Source organism: Pteropus vampyrus, unplaced genomic scaffold (genome assembly GCF_000151845.1).
Source record: "Pteropus vampyrus isolate Shadow unplaced genomic scaffold, Pvam_2.0 Scaffold296, whole genome shotgun sequence".
NCBI lineage: Eukaryota > Metazoa > Chordata > Mammalia > Chiroptera > Pteropodidae > Pteropus > Pteropus vampyrus.
In genome coordinates, this window is record NW_011889077.1 from 242,125 (window position 1) to 258,522 (window position 16,398).

Sequence of the window (16,398 nt, forward strand, 5' to 3'; positions counted from 1 at the left end):
GGCCCCGCCCCCCGGAGCCCCGCCCAGGGCCGACCTAGGACGCGGGGCGGGGCCTGCGCGGCGCCGCGCGTCCCGACTCTTCCTGGCCCTAAATACCCCGTCGCCACCGCCCCTCAGCCGCCGGAACACAGCGTCTCCGGAACCCCCTGCCGCGTCCAGACGCCCCTCCCTTGGAGTCCTCTGTCGGGGTTCCCTCCACCGACCTCCCCCGACGGGAAGCTCCCCTCCCGAATCCCGGTTGCGATCTCGGACGCTGCCACCCACTTTGGGGAGAAACCCCGCCCGCTTCCGCCGGGACCCCTATCGGGCACAGCCCCTCCCCAGGAGCTCCTCTGTCGCCGGTGCCCTCCCCTGCTACGCCCCTCGCGCCGGGACCCTAGTCCGCAGACCCGCCCAGCGCTGTTTGCTGAGGCCCCCTCCTCGGTCCTCACTGCGGGCCACCCCGAGGGACCCTGAGAGGCCTGGCCTGGCTGCACGCGCTGGCAACCTTTACCGCCGCCCCTCTTGCCGCCCTCGGGCGTGTGCCCACCCTCCCCCAGTATGTCACCCGGCGTGCCCCATCCCCCGGTCCCCATGGCGCCCTCGGGCCTGCGCCCACCCTCTCCGTCGTCCCTAGGCGTGAGCCTCCGGTCCCCATGGCGCCCTCCGGTCTGCGCCCCTCCCTGGCGTTGGCCTCAGTCTTTGAGGAGGCCGCAGGCGGTGTGCTAACTAGTGTTTAAAACAGGCTTCCGAAGCTTTTCGTCTGCACTGTTAGGCTAGTTTTTTTGCCTAAGGAAGATCTGCTGGCTTCCTCTGACGACAGCCGCGTCCCGGAGGTCGCACCCCCACAGCGGAGACCGAGCCCAGCGCGTGGGCAACACAAGGGCACAGCCGGGCTTGGGGTGGACCTGTGGGCCCACGTGGAGCCCACACCCTCCCTGCCCCGCTTTGGGGAGAGGTCACACTCCGGGCACACCTCTCTGCAGATGCGGCGGGAGCAGCCTTCGCTTTGTACACGTGGGCTCCAACTCAGCCTTTTCTGCCGCGGCTCCTTCCCAGCGGGTCGTTGGGCCAAGAATAAATGCCGTCCTCACGTTCTCCCGGGCGGTTTCCTCTCACTGAAGTTTAAATAGCGCGATGTACACTCGATGCTCGTTTCTTTGGTGTTTTTAAACTTAACTCTGCCAGTCCTGTCAACTCCCATTGTCTTTTGTCAGTTGCATAAACACATTTTAACTGCTTCTAAAAGGACTAAATGCTTTGTCGTGCCTGCCGAGGAGTCCCCTCTCCCCTCTGCTCTGGGCCTGGCAGGAGGCCATGGTGCTCTAAGAAGGAAAGCCTGACGGGTCGGCTGGGAAAGCAGCCTCTCGCCCCTGCGTGGCCGAGGCACCGACTGCAGTGAATTGTAGTCTTTTTTAGGGTTTCTTTTTTTCTCCCATTACTCTTTGTTTATTCGGAATTCACCAGGGGTCTGGGACAGGCCTTTTGTTCTTGGTTTCCCTCTGTTAGAGGGGAGAGGTACCTGGGGCCTTTAGCTGGTGCCCCATTGTCCCTGGTGAGGCCCTGTGCACGGTCTGCAGCCACTGCCTTGTGTTTCTGTTTGCTTTGTGTTCTGGGCCCTGCATCTGTTTGTTTGAACACGTCCGTATCTTTTCGTCATGAAAGCAAATGCATCCTCTGTCCTCATGCAAAGGAATGAAGTTGGATCCTTCTTAACACCGTGTACAAAAATTAACTCAAAATGGATCAAGGACCTAAATGCTTAAGACCTAAACCAATAAAACTCTTAGGAGAAAACAGACAGAAGCTTCACGACATTGGATGTGACGATTATTTCTTGGATATGACGCCAACAAGAAAAAACAGACAAACTGAACTTAATGAAAACTAAAATTTTGTGCATCGGAATGTGATGTGGACACTATCAACAGTGAAAAAGCAACCTATAGACGGGGAGAAGATGTTGTAAATTGTATATCTGACAAGGGATTAATATCCAGAATGTATAGAGAACTCCTAAAACTCAACAACTAAAAAACAACCCCACTTAGAAATGGGCAAAGGACTTGAGTAGACATTTCTCAAAGGAGACATAGGCCAATGGCCAATAGGACACGAAAAGATGCTCAACATCATCATCGAGGAAATGCAAACCAAGACCTCATACCCGCTAGGATGGCTGCTGTCAAAACAATAAAAAGTGTTGGCAATGACGTGGAGGAATTAGAACCCTTGTGCACTGTTGGTGGGAATGTAAAATGGTGAGCAGCTGTGGGAAACAGGATGGCAGCTCCTTAAAAAGAAATTCACCATATGACCCAGCAATCCCACTTCTGGCTACATACCCAAAATAATTGAAAGCAGGGTCTCGAGATACTCGCGCACCAGCGCTCGCTGCAGCATTATTGGTGATGGCTAAAATGTGGAAGCAACCCAAGTGTCCATCGATGGATGAGCTGGTGAGCAAAATGCCCGTCTGTACAATGAAGTTTTAACCATCCATGAAAGGGAAGGTGATTCCGACACACACTATGACGTGGATGGACCTTGAAGACATTATGCTGAGTGAAATAAGCCAGATACAAAAGGACAAATACTGCATGATCCATGTCGTTGAGGTCCCTAGAATAAAAATTATGGAGACAGAAAGTGGGATGTGGGTGCGAGGAGTTATTGTTCAGTGGGTCAGAATTTCAGGTTTATCAGATAAAAAGAGCTCTGGAGAGGACGGTGGTGATGGCTGCACGACCTTACGAATGTACTTAATGCCACCCCAAAATGGTCGAAATGGTAAATTTTACATTGTGTGTATTTTAACACAGTAAAAATAATGGAAAAAAAACCCATATCTACGAGCGGGACGTGGTACCCTGGATCGGATCCCACAACAGAAATAGGACGAAAACTGGCAGAATACCAAGAAAGCTCGAAGTGTCCTTGCTAATGACGTGGCAGTGCTGGGTGCTCAGCTGTGACACGCACGTGGGGCTGCAAGACGTCCACGTGGGGACGGGCGTGGGGCGCACAGGAGCTCGTGAGCGCTGTTTTGCAACTTTTCTGTAAATGTGAAATGATTCCAAAATAAAACCTTCAACTGCAAAAAATACCCAAATGCATTCTTAGTCTCTGGGAAACAGAGCAGGTGCTCCAAGAGGGGCCGCCCAGCGCGTCTCGGCCGGGGGTCACCGAGCACCTGTCTGCCCCGCCAGCTCTCCCACCCCACACGAGTGTAGGTCGCGGGCATGGGCGGCGTGTGTGGTGCCCGGCCGAGTGGCCAGTGGGCGCCTCCCCCGGGCATCCTCCTCCAGGCTCCTTGCTGGTGTCTCGCCTCCCGGGGCGACTTCTTGGCCGCTCCAAGAACCCTGGACAGAGCTGCACCCCACACAAGAATTTGAAGAGCCAGCGTGCGGGATGCAGCCGCCTGCTTCCAGGCCCCTTCTGTTGGGGTGGCTGGGGACACAGGGAGGGGAGCAGGGCCCCAGCCCTCCCAGCAGGGCGGGTAGGGGAGAGGTGTGGAATCCTCCACGGAGCCTGCCAGTAGTCCTGGCGCTGAGCCCTGACATGGCGGTCACTCCTCCAGGGCCACACTGACAAGTGACACATCCGGGAAGAGATGAGCATGTGTGTCAGCCGGAGAAAGTGCAGCATACGCTTTGATTTCCATCAAAACTTGGGCCAGCTTCATCACTTCATTAAAAAATAAACGACTCCTTTATTCCCAAACGGTGCCAGATAAAGGAGGCGGCACTGTGCCTGCGGGACCCTCGAGGGGCGTGTCACTGCGGGCGGTCACTCTGGCTCTTAGGAGATGCTGCAGACGGAGCCTCTGCCCCGTGATAGACGTGCTGCGTCAAGTCCACGTGTTTCCAGGAGACAGGAACTGTGCGTCCTTGTTCGGGAGCGTGAGCACGTCAGGGCTCACGTGAAGGCAGATGCCGGGAACGTCCCCGCTCAGGTGGGACTGACCGAAGGCGAAACTGCACAGGGAGGGCTGGGCTTCCCCCCACGGTCGCGGGCAGCAGGAAGGTGGACGCGTGCGGGCGGCCTGGCTCGGCTGCTCAGAGCACGTGGCCCCCCCTCCAGCCTCCCAGGACCCATCTTGCGACAGACGGGACTTCCAGTTTTCTCCTACATTTGTTAAGCGGACTGTTTTGTTTGAATTAACAATCTGTGAGCTCTGTAGATCTGCGTCGCGTTTCCTTACACACGGATTCTCGGAAGTTAAAAATAAATTCTGTGTAAAAATAAACGTCACGTGACTGGCTCTAGATTGCTAAAGAATTTTAAGACTTAGGTTGCTTGTAATGGCTTAAAAAACCCAGCAATTACCTAAAGACTTGCCCTTAAAACCGTGGTCGTCTTGAAATGTGGTGTCAAGGCCCCGTTTGCGTCTTTTGCAGGAGGGTGTGAAGACGGAGAATGACCACATCAACCTGAAGGTGGCCGGGCAGGACGGCTCTGTGGTCCAGTTCAAAATCAAGAGACACACCCCGCTGAGCAAGCTGATGAAGGCCTACTGCGAGAGGCAGGTGCGCTGCGGCGGGGCGCTGGCCTGGAGCGCCTGCGTGCGCGTGCGTTTGTGTGTCTGAACGTGTGCATATTTGCATGCATGCGTGTGTGCGCACACGTGTGTGCGTATTCGTGTGCATGTGCGTGTCTGCGCACACGTGCGCTTTCCTCTGTGGCCTTTCTCTGCCCCGTCTCCAGGGTGCGCCCACCGCCTGTCCCAGCAGATCCACTGTCCGCCCTTCCCCAGGAGGCGGGGGCAGCGGTCGGGCTGGACAGCTCCTCCTCCTCCCCACGGTGGCTGGGCCATGTCTGTGGGGACGCAGCCCTGGTCACAGTGTGGTTTCTAGATGATACCCGATTCCTTCCCTTGGTTCATCAGTCGTCACTGGCCTCCTCCCACAGTGACCAGTGAGACTGCACTTTTTTAGCTGTCGCTGTTGTTAGTGTCATTTTGAACTCGTGGCTGCAGTGTACCTGTGCTTTGTCCCTCGGTCTGTTTTGTTCTCATCAGTGCTCCTGTGGCCTCATTTTTGGTCCCGGGGCCCGTCCAGTCCCGCGAGTCCTCACTCGGCGGCTCCGCCCGCGCAGTGCTCTGGAGTGACGGGGCGTGGGGCTCCTGGTGCCCTCGGCCTGCCCCGCGCCCCCTCGATGGAGCTGTTTCTCTGAGCAGCAGGCAGCTGTCCTCTGCCGCCGTGGGAGCGCGAGTGCCGAGTCGGCCTCCGCTGTTGGCTTTGAGACTCCGGCCTTGGGAGTTTGTTGTCAGGACACCGCAGGAAAGTGACGTCACGACGTCTTGCTCTGGCCCCCGCTTCTCAAACTCTGCTCCCCAGAAGCATCTCTGCCAGCGCTTCGACTTTCTCTTGAGCTTTTTCTCGGTAAATGTGCTCACGCTGTTCTGCGTTTTCAGTTTAGAAGTTATTTTTACCTGTGAAAGGTGGTGACTCAGCTGATGCTGCAGCCACAGCGCACTGTCCCTCGTCCTTGTCCTCGCAGTCGATCGCTCGTCTGCAACGACCTGTCGAGTGTCGTTTTTCCTCGTCTGGTGGTGGTGCGGCCCACTGTGGACGCACCCCCACGTTTCCCCTGTGCTGTCCAGCCCCCCACGTAGGCAGGCACTGCTGTGTCCTTGCTTTTCCCGTTGTCCTGGGAGCCCCTCCTGTCCTGTGCCCCCTGGACAGCTTGCTTTTGAGGCTAGCTGTCTCCAGAGCCGCCTGAGTTGTTCTGGAAGTTTCTTTCCCTCCCTCCGGTGTATTTTCTGTATTAATCACCTTTCCTGTTTTGATGGAGCACGTCTTCCAGGCTTTTGTTCAGAAAAAGTATGTAAAACGCAGCATCTCTGAGACACAGCGTCTGAAAACGACTTGCTTCCTATACACCTTCGGCCTGGGATATTGGAGCGCACAGAAATTTCAGGGTCGAAACTCATTTTCCTGTTTCGGACCTCCTGTGTTGTCTGTCCCCGGCTTCCGGTGTTGCTGTGACCGTCCAGTGGCATTCTGGGTCTGTCGCCTTTGCGGGTAACTCGGCCTCCCTCTGAGCACTGTCGGGGCCCCACGCCCGTGTTGGGGCTCCCACCGCCGCGTGCTTCGGGGTGCGCAGGTTCAGCTCTGCCTTTCTGGGAACCCGTCTCGGTTCAGAACCGCACTTCTGTCGGTCCTGAAAGCTGTGTCCCTCCCCCGCCTCGGCTCCCTGTCCTCGGTGCTGTCACAGGGACCTGTTCACCGGTCATGACCGGTTTTGCACCGGTTTCGTCGTCGCTGTGGGTTTCTTTCCTGGGGCCTTTTCTCAGCTTTACGTGGACGGTCTGATTCCTGTCGGGATTTCTGATCTCCAGTTTCTAAGCTCTTGTGCTTCGAGGCTTCTTCCCCAGTAGACTTACTGTCGCTTTCCACATCCCTGCGAACTGGGAGCGTGCACGCGCGTGCACACGTGTGCGTGTGCGGTGTATCCTCGGACCCCTTCCCCCACCTGCGCCCTCCCTTCTCCATCTGGTCTGGTCTCACATATTGAGGCTTCCCCTTAAATGCCCTCTAACCCTCGATTAACTGCTCGCATCTAAGAACGAAGCACTGAAACCTGGTGAAAAGCTGCATGCTTGTGTGTGTGTGCGCGCGCGCGCGCGTGCACAGGGCGCACACCTTGCTGTGGGGCGGCCTGCTAGGGTTCGTGGTGTGGGGCTCCCGGATGTGGCAGCCTGTGAGTCCTTGAGTTTTCCCAGAAGTGACCTCCAGGCTCCTGCCTGTGCCGTGGGAGTGCCCGCCACTCCCCACCGCTGGGCTGCGGCCCGGGCTCCCTCTGTCTGGGGGAGGGGCAGCACCTGGGCTCTGGGATTGCGGACCTTGGCTTGGGGGCTGATAGGATCTTCGAGGCATCACCCTAGATCAGCTGCTGGCTGCATGTCGGCCTCCCAGAGTGACAGACCCCGCCTCTCGGGGCTGCATCTTGTTGCCCCGACCCCACCCCTACTTTGGAGTCTAGCGTCCACAGCCTTGGAGCCTTCAGCTTCCAGCTCAGCGGTGACACCCGTGGTCTGTTGGCCCTTGCCCTCTCCCGCTCTTTGTCCTGTTGTTCGTTGCTTATTTCTTTATGCTTTTCAGTGGGGCAGAGGTGTGGGCTCGACTCCTGCCTGTCCTGTTTGCGTGAAGTCGGAACGGCCTTTTAAAGGTGGTCGTCTCTGCACACCGACCTGTTCACATTCCCTCGGGACACAGAAAGGCGACACGTGCTCCTTTGCGGATGGAAAGTGTCCTCCTGCCTTTCTCAAGGCCCCAGCCATTGGGATTGCTTCCCAGTGTCAAGCGGCGTCCTTGTCACATGCCTCGTCGCCTGGCCTGTTTCTGAGAGACTTGAAGGGGGTCGCGGTGGTCCCGGCACTGTGGAAAGCTTGCTTGGCTCATGGGGGGAAGCGAGGGTGAGGATGTGCGTTGGGCTAGAAGCTGCTAGAATGGTACTTTCTGAAGGTGTGCTGTTGCCATCACGTAGACTCGATTACAGGCCCACCAGCGGGTTTAGAATCAATTGGCTCGTCAGTCTGTGTGTTCTGAATTCTAGTATTTTGGTGTAAATATTTGACTTTTCTGAATTAATGCGTTGCCTGGAAATATGGACTGGTATTTGCCTTTTCGTTACAGGGCTTGTCAATGAGACAGATTAGGTTCCGGTTCGATGGGCAGCCGATCAACGAGGCGGACACCCCGGCCCAGGTATGGCAGCAGCATCTGACTGAGGCCCCCACTGGCCCTCGTGGGGCACCTTAGTGTCCTCAGGGGCCTATTACCGGGTGGTTCAGTGTTTAAATTCGGAGGTTCATTGTTTCAAATGGGAAGGAAGCCTTTGTGGGACATCCTCCTCTGCGTTGGGAGATGTGGGGCGTGGGCTGGACGCTGAGAACATGGGGCATGGGCGCGGGTCTGGGTGGACTGGGGCGGGCGCCCAGGCCATGGGGTCAGCGCAAGTCCGGCCTAGGCCCAGGCCCAGGCCCTGCTGGCAGCGGACCCGGGCAGAGGCTGTGGTCAGGGCTGGGCCCTCGTCATTCATGGGCTGGACGACCTCGTGACCCAGAGCCACCGACTGTCAGAGTCTGCCTGGCCCGTCCCAGGGACGGCTGTGTACCTCTGCCCACTTGCGGGACTCTGCAGCCACCCAGGCAGCGGTGGGCGCCGAGGGTTCCCGGGGCAGGGAGGCTGCCCTGCGGGGGGGGCCGGGGAGCCCTCCTCCCGCTTGTCACCCTGGCCCTGTCCAGGTAGTGTCTGCAGCATGGTGGCCGCCGGCCCCGCTCCTTGTACCCACATCTGAGATGGTTCCGGACGCTCCTGCCTCCAGCGCCTTGGTCTCCGACTGGCAGGAGCTTTTGTACCGAGCACAGAGGGAGATCGTGGGAGGGGTCTGTGCTGCGGGGTCAGGAGCAGGGGCGTCACCGCACCCCTGGCCTGGCCTTGAAGGGGGGGCGCGGGAGAACGGGCGGCGCCCCCGCCGCGCCCCCACACACGGGGCCCCCATATGGAGAGACGGGGTGCGCTGGAAAATCCACACACAACACACACCACACGTCACAAAAAGGGGGCCCCCCCGCGACCCCACAACACGCGCCCCCCCACACGCGCCGCCCCACACGAAAATCCACCTGTGTCATTTTCAGTAACAGTGTCACATCCTTGTCCGTTTTTTAATGAGACTTCGTTTTCTATCAGCTGAAGTTGGCCTTGAATGTTCTTTCGTGAGTTGTGTGAGGGGAGGCCTGCTGAATGAGCAGTGTGCTGGGAATCCTAAGCGTAGCCTCTCCTCCCTGCCTGTGACCCAGGAGTGACGGCCACAGAGCAAGGGTGTGACAGCCCGTGTGCGCCAGTGATGGGGACAGTGCTGTAGATAGGTGTATTTCATCGAGCAGTTTTTGTTTCTGTGACGGCGAGAAAACTAACAGTTTTTCCTTTTGTCTCTGTGCCCGTCACGCCGACCCTGCCAGCTGGAGATGGAGGATGAAGACACCATCGACGTGTTCCAGCAGCAGACGGGGGGCTCTAGGGAGACCGGCTGCCGCGCAGGACGCCGCCTCTAAACGGAACGGCCCCCCTTCGTCACCGTCCTTGTATTTGCCGTTGAATAGTGAGCACGTGACCATGCCAATCGCAAAGGAGTCTGCGGAGACCGAGGACATCCACCCACATTCCTTTCCTCTGTGACACACTGCGGGTGCCACTCAGAACTCTGCAGGGATGAATCCTCCCTCACCTGAACCCGGGCCGGGCACAGTTGTCATCTTCGTTTAGGGAAATGAGTCGTGAGGCTTTTTGGGTTTTTGCTTTCATTTTTGTTTTTCTTTTCCCTTCCTATGACATGTCCCCCCAGCTTGTGGCCTGAATGTCCCCTTTTAGTCTAGACGAGGATCTTATCCCAGGTATTGACACCCCCCCAATCCCCCCCCCCCACCGCTTATTCCGATCATGTAGAGAGCTCATGTCACCACACTGGGAGTGCTTCTGTGGGACAAGTGTTGGGGGCATGGTGGGGATGGGAGACAAACTTTCGGTTCCCATTTTTTGTAGGCACAGGTTTTTTAAGTGCTAAATATTGCAAATTTAAGTTTTGTGAGAATATGGTACAAGTCGAAGGGAGAATACTGGAATGCTTTCTGAAAGGCAAGAAGGAAAACAGCTGAGTCCCTCAGCAACATGGCCCGGGGTGCTCTGCTCCTCGATGTCCCCTTGGGCAGTGGCAGGCACAGCGCCCGTGATGCTACACGGGAGAAGCGTGGTCAGTGACAACTGGCTTTGCCCCTTTTCTTAATGCAGAGGAAAGTAACCCCCACGTCTCTCACTTGGTGATAGTACTGTGGCCTCAGTTCCCTTCCCGTATTTGCTTCTGATGAGTAATTATGGCCTCTATATAGAAAAGTACGATTAAGTATTGCCGAATTTGCAGTGACGTTTTTGTGTCAAAGAGCTACTTACAAGTGTGGCCACACGCAGGTCCGCGCCCAGGGCCTTCCTGGCCCTCACACGGACTGTGCTCTGCTGCTTCTCGAATCTTAGCTGTGATTCAGTTCTGTGAAGCGTCTGGGGATCTGTACCTGTTCCACCCTGAGTCCCACTGCCCTTTCGTACGGACCCACTGCTGCCTGATGGCCCTGCTCTGCCTCGTCTGCCACTTGGACAGCGCGACCGTGACCGCCGTCTCTTGCTTGCCTGGAGTCTCGCCTTCTCTTGTGTTTTGCTGTCGGGGCGCGGGTGGGGCCTGCTGGCTGTTTATTCACCAATTTGTACATTTCTTCGTTGCCCTTTACTACTGTAAACAGTAAATATAGTTTGGTATTCGGTCTCGTGTGTTACATCCTGCGTTTGGAGGTTGGGGCTGTCGCAATTCAGCATGCGTCCTAACAATTTAGCGAGGCCACTCAGACTTTGGTTTAAAGGCTAGGTGCCGAAAAGTAAGTATTCCCCTGTGGGTTCCCTCTGCGACCCTTGCAGATTGCCTGTGCTGGGCGGGGAGGTTCCCGAGGGGTCCGTCCTCTCCCGCCTCCCAGAGCTCTCTGGCTGTCGGCTGCGCTAAACTGGCATTGTGACCACTCCTTTCCGCTCCTGGGTGTCGTGCAGATAGGCTTGGTTTTGGAGGCAGCAGATCTGGACGTCAGTCTGGGTGTCTCAAGCTGTTTGTTGCTTGACGTTCAGACTGTTTTCCTCAGGGCGGCCGACAACCTACTCTTTGAAGCTGAGCGAACTGATGTGAATGAGAACTTCCCCGTGGACTGCTGTGACAAAACCAGGGTTGAAAATGACTGAGCGGTTTTAGGTAGTCCATCAGGTGAGACGAGCCTAAGCCGAAAGGTGCAGGGCAGCTAGGAAACAGCGCGGCACCCTAGCACCTGGTCTACACCGGCCAAAAGCAGGATTCGAGCTCGTCACAGGGACTGTCATCGCCCCCGCACTTGTACCTTAAGTTAGAAGAGCGGGGCTGCGTGTTTACTTGGGACGTTAGAGCAGTGCTGCGGGACCTCCCACCCGCAGCGCCGCGCCGCAGAGAACAGGGTATGTCCTCGAGATTGTCTGAAAGTTAATGCAACTTGTGCATTTGGAATAATCTTGGTGTTACTATTTTGAAAATATTAAGTTACACAAATCTAACTCTCGTTAAATTGACGCTTCAGGAAGAGATAAGCCCGACTTATCCTGTTATTCGGTGCCCTGAGTCCCAGCTAGCACTTTGGTTTTGGCACTTAAAAGTCCCATGTCCCAAGAACCCTGGGTCCTAGGAAAACCGGGAGGTGTCGCCCTGGTGCCCACGAGCTCACAGCTGGGAAAGCATATTAATGTTAAAGCTCTACCTTAGAACACGGGTTCAGCTGTGACACACTTTTCATATTTTAGAACTTAGTTGCCAGAGACGCATACTGTTTTCTGAGCTTGCTGGTCTCCCCCGCGCCGCTATCACACACCCGCTGCTCAGCCCGTGGTCGAGCTGGTCAGCGCGCTGGCTGCGGCTCGGCTGCCCCTCGGGTCTCCCCAGCTCCTCTCGCCGGGGGTAGGGGTGGTGGGCAAGTCTTGGGCCCCCGATTCCGGCTGGGCCGCGCCACCATCCCAAACCCAAGACCTGCGGGGAGGTAGTCGGGGGGCACCGAGGCCTTCGGAGACGGGGCCTGGTCAGTGACCACGCCCGACGGCGGGGGCACGGCGAGCGCGCCCGTCGCGGCCACGCCATGTGGATACTTCTCCAACTGCAGACTCTTCGTTTTCCACGCCCCCTTCTGGTGTCCTTAAAAAAATGCCAAGTGAATGACGTCTGCACAGCCCGCCGTCCACCGCCCCGTCCTCCATCGGACCCCCGTATGGCCAGTGTGACGCAACAGGCAGTCCCTACGTACGCAATCCGGGGGCTCGCGGCCCGGACCCCCGGCAGGCCCGAGCCGCACAGGGACTGGGGTCGTCGGGAGCAGCGATCACTCCGCAAAGGGGCCTCCGGACCCGCGCAGCCCCGCCCCGCCCCGCCGCCACTGCGCACGCGCGGCCCCGCCCCGGAAGGGCTTCGGTGCCCGCGCAGCGACCCGGAAGCAGCCGCGGCGGCGGGCGGGGGATACAGCGCTGCGGGCGGGAGGCCTGACGGACCTCCGCTGCTGCCCGGACCATGGCGGGGACGGCGCTCAAGAGGCTGATGGCCGAGTACAAACGTGAGTTCGGGGCCCGCGCGGGGCCGGGAGGACAGCGCGGAGGCCGCGGCTGCCGCCCGCCGCCGAGCCTCACGTCGGGCTGGCGCCCCGCGCCCCGCCCCAGGCCCCCGCCGCGCCCCCTCCTCCGGCCCGGGGGCCCCGGCGCGAGGGCCGCCTGGTGTGGCGCAGCTGGACGCGGAGCCCCCGCGGAGCCGCAGGCGGCCCGGGGCGCCTGTTCGGCCGCGCCCGTCACCTCTCGAGGGTGTTCGCGACCGGCGCGGAGAACCTGGAGGGCAGAAGTCGCCGTTGCCGCTGCGCTCGTTTAGGAACGCGTCGGCGGTTGCGGTCGGTCTCCGTCCGGCGTCTTCAGCGACCCGGAGCCGCGCTGTCCCCAGCGTCGGCCGCACGCGGGGACGGGGAGGGGGCCCGAGCCGCCCGCCGAGAGGTTCGAGAGCAGCGCCGGGGGGAGCGCGTCGCGCTCGGGGTGAAAGGTCGGACTTTGGTGTTCTCGTTCTTCAGGACAGTGCCACCTGTCATTCTTCCCAGATGGTGTCCAGACAGCCTCCTCCGTGCTCGTTAGCCTGTAGATTTTTCTGAGGTTTGGGGAAACAAAGGGAGAAACGAGAACCTCGGAACATTGCGCGTTCCACGTTTTGGCGGCGGAAAGCTCCCTTGGGAGCATTGCCGTGACGAGTCCTGGGATACCGCCGCGCCCACGGGGCCCTGGTTAGCCGGTGGGGACACGGCGTGGCCTGCCCTGCTCAGGCGCGGGGCCCCGAGCCACAGACCTGGGCTCAGCCCCTGCCTCGCCCGGGAAGACTCGGCTTCGCGAGACCCCGGATGGGGAGCTCGGCAGTGTTGACGTTGTTGCTATAACTGCACTGAGGACACTTTCAGCAGAGAGTTGAAAATAAACTAACGTAATGAATTTCGCGTAGCTGGTGGACACGCACGCCGCTCAGCGTCCTGACCGTACGGGCGGCGCCGCCCGGGGCGGGGGCGATATGCCGCCGGTGCAGGCTCCTTACATAAAAGTTTGAGCAGCGCGCCGCCTGTGTCCCCCACGGCTGGGGAGAGACGAGGCGGTTCACTCTGAGCGGAGGGTAGGCTGAGGGGGCTGCGGCCTCTGGGTCCTCATGGGAATCCTGGCCCGGGGTTCAGATGTCTGGGAAATTTACCATTTCCCGGCATCCTGGTCTGTGCGGCCGCGTCTGGTTTAGTCCGTTTGGCCGTCTCTGGGCTGCGAGCCGGCATTGTTTTCTCAGTTTCCGTAGAGGAACCTGTTAAGCCCCTGAGGGGAAGTTAAGTTCAGGCTGTTTCCGTCCAGCCTTAGCTTTGTTGAACTCGTATTTCCTGAGGGCATTTGTGTTAGCGAGGGTGATTTTCCTCTTACTGTATTTACAAAAGCCTCATCTATTGTTTCAATCATGTAGTCGCTCTGCAATAATAGAACATAAATAATGATTGATTTCCAAAGCTGTATCACACAAGTGCATTACGTGTCAATATGTGTCATTTTGGAGTATGTATGCAGAGCTCTGCAGATGGCCCTAAGATTCCTGTTCCCTGGTTATTCGGTCAGACATTCAGCTGGGCACCGTGGCGAGGGGACTTTGCAGATGTCATCGGCAGCTTACTAACCAGCTGACTCAGACAGGGAGATCAGCGTAGACTCTCGGGGTACGACCATAACCGCACGAGGCCCCGAAACGGAAGGAAAGGCAGGACGGGAGCTCTGAGGAGGAGCTGGAGAGTGACCAGGACCTGAGGGCCGTGGGCGACTCTGGACCCCACAGTGGTCTCCGGCCAGCGGCAGCAGGGACCGTGGACCCTCAGTCGTACAGCCGCAGGGAACTGAGCTCTGCCAGAAACCCGGATGAACTTGGGGAGGCAGCCCTGCCAACTCCTGACTGCTGCCTCGCGCGCCTCTAAGCAGCCAGCCAACTGACCCATGCTGTGCCCAGCCTTCTGTCACCTGGAAACTGAGATCATCAGTGGGCGGTGTTCTAAGCCACTGAGTTTGTGGTGATTTGTCACATCGACAATAGCAAATGAAGTCAGTATGTTATTGAGGGGAGTTTTGTTGTTGCTGTACCTTAGTAACGTAATAAAATTCCGTTTAGTCATTCTTGTCTTTTGTGTCTTAGTGTCTAGTTTGTCCTGCTACACTTGAAGGTGGCACACCCAGCATGAAGGTAGACTTCACAGAAGCAGCTGGCCTGTGGCACGGGGTTTGGGTAGTTGGGACAGGGTGCAGGCACCCTTTTTTGTCCTTAGGAGTAGTCACAGAGCTGCAGCAACCTAGACTCGGTGGGACCTTGGCTGTGATTCCGTTCAGGCCCCGACTTTACAGGAAGTTGAATAACAAGCGAGACGATTGGCCTAGGTTCTTAAAACGAAAAAGGAGAACCAGGAAAAGAACCTGGTATCTTTTCTAGATGTTTTACCTCCACGCGTCACTTAGCCTTTCCCAGAAGTGTCAGTGGTGGACTTAGGTGTGAGCTTCCTGGGGCCACCGTAACGGAGTAGCCCAAGCTCGGGAAAATTTAATAAGCGGTACTTTATTCTCTCACGGTTCTGGACGCCAGAAGACCCAAATCAGGGTGTCTGAGGACGGGGGAGGACTCCCTTCCGGCCTCTTCCAGCCTCCGGGGGCTGCCACTGGCCTCGCTGCTCTCGGGCTTCTGGGCGTGTCATGCATGGCCTTCTGCCTCCCAGAAAGGTGCCAGTCATCTTAGGGCCACTGAAGCCCGCTGTGGCCTCATTTTAACTCAAGCACCTCATCAAGGCCTCCGTTTCCAGATGAGGCCACTTTCACAGATTCTGGGGGACGTTCTTCGACTCGGTGCAGTGTCTGATAGGAACCCCGAACGTACACGTGTAGAACTGAGCCCCTGCTCTTCCCGGAACCATTGTTACTCTCACCCCTGTCACCCTCCTCCCAGTCAGCGGCAGCTTCGTCCTTCCAGGTGTGTGGGCTCAAACCGCAGCTCCAGCCTTGCTGCCTCTTTCCACAGGTGACCTGTCGTCCCACCTTCAGACGGCATCCGAGTCCCATGCCGGCCGGGCGCGCCCTCCAGGCTGGGTGCCCGCCACGTGAGCCCTTCAGCTTCTGCTCTTGCCTCACTGGGTTCTGGTCGTCACACAGCAGAGAGTCGGGTCGTGGCGCTGCCCAGGACCCCTGGTCGCAGTAAAAACCGAAGTCCTCGCAGTGACCTGGCGGGCTCGGCATGCTCTGGCCCCTCTCCTGCCTCTCTGACCTCATCTCTCCCTCTGAGCTGGCACCCTCCGCTCCAGCCCCGGCTTTGTCGTTGGCACCCTCCCGCCCGGGCCCGGGCTCTTCCCCGGCCGTCCTCATCACTCGTGCCCGGCTCCCCTGGAGAAGCCATCCTCGAACCAGTCCACCCGTCCTACCTGTTACTGTCATCTTTCCCTGTCATTAACCCCTTTTAGCTTTTGATTGTGAAGCTTATAAGTAAAAGCGTGTCAAACACGTATGTTCAGATGAAATAGTAGAATGAACGTCTGCACCCGAGGCACCCGGCTTCAGAAACAGGACGTTAACAGTGATTTAGAAATCTCCGTACGCCTTCCTATTGCCACCAGGGCACCTGCCGTGTGCAGCTCTCCCCGTGGAGACACTGGCCCTCTGGGGCGTGGCAGGGGGGTAGACATGCAGATGCACCCATCCCCCGAGGTTCTGGAGAGGGTCCTGGCCAGCCCCCAGTGTGGCTTTCATCAGGGGCCTGGCCCTTGGGCTGTGTCCTGCGATTGGCTAGTGGCCCCCTTCACAGAAAGGCCACGCTTCCTGCTCCCTGCTTCCTGCTCCTCTGCCCTGCCCCAGGGGTGGTAGGTGTCTCAGAACTCTCCCTGTTGGTGACAGTCCCATGTGGCCCATGAGGGTGAGACTCACTGGCCCCCAGAGCAAGGCAGTGTAGAGGTATCGCCTGGCAGCAGTCACAGAAATCAGGATGCCAGACTGGGGTTTGAATTCCTTTTTGGGCGACACTGATTATAACAATCCCATGTATCCAGGGACACAAACTCTCTTGTCCTCCAGAGCCAGGTGATCCAGAAGCACTCCTCGGCTCCTGCTGCGGAAACCAAGGTGGCACATGTGCGTGAGGCTACCCCAGGCGTTGCTGGTGCTAGAGCCTGGCCAAGGAGGTGGAAGTGGCGCCCTGGGCTCTGTCCCCAGAGAGTTGTGCATGTGTGCAGGTCCGATCCTGTCCCCGGGCCACCCTCTGAGCCAGGCCTGGGGTCCTCCGATGGCT

At 58.1% G+C, this 16,398-nt stretch overlaps 2 protein-coding genes across 2 annotated transcripts in view; both read left to right on the forward strand.

Annotated features, from left to right (window-relative positions):
• The window catches only part of SUMO3 (small ubiquitin-like modifier 3), a 17,852-nt gene extending 7,551 nt beyond the window's left edge, over nucleotides 1-10,301 (forward strand). Inside the window, exons 2-4 of the mRNA XM_023521130.1 lie at nucleotides 4,343-4,508; nucleotides 7,620-7,691; nucleotides 8,951-10,301. Of these exons, the coding sequence (XP_023376898.1) occupies nucleotides 4,343-4,508; nucleotides 7,620-7,691; nucleotides 8,951-9,043 (331 nt within the window). The 3' untranslated portion in view covers nucleotides 9,044-10,301. The remainder of the gene's footprint in view (nucleotides 1-4,342; nucleotides 4,509-7,619; nucleotides 7,692-8,950) is intronic.
• A 1,687-nt stretch (nucleotides 10,302-11,988) lies between these two features.
• Nucleotides 11,989-16,398, forward strand: part of UBE2G2 (ubiquitin conjugating enzyme E2 G2) — a 105,059-nt gene continuing 100,649 nt past the window's right edge. The window contains exon 1 of the mRNA XM_011376369.2: nucleotides 11,989-12,145. Within this exon, the coding sequence (XP_011374671.1) occupies nucleotides 12,103-12,145 (43 nt within the window). The 5' untranslated portion in view covers nucleotides 11,989-12,102. The remainder of the gene's footprint in view (nucleotides 12,146-16,398) is intronic.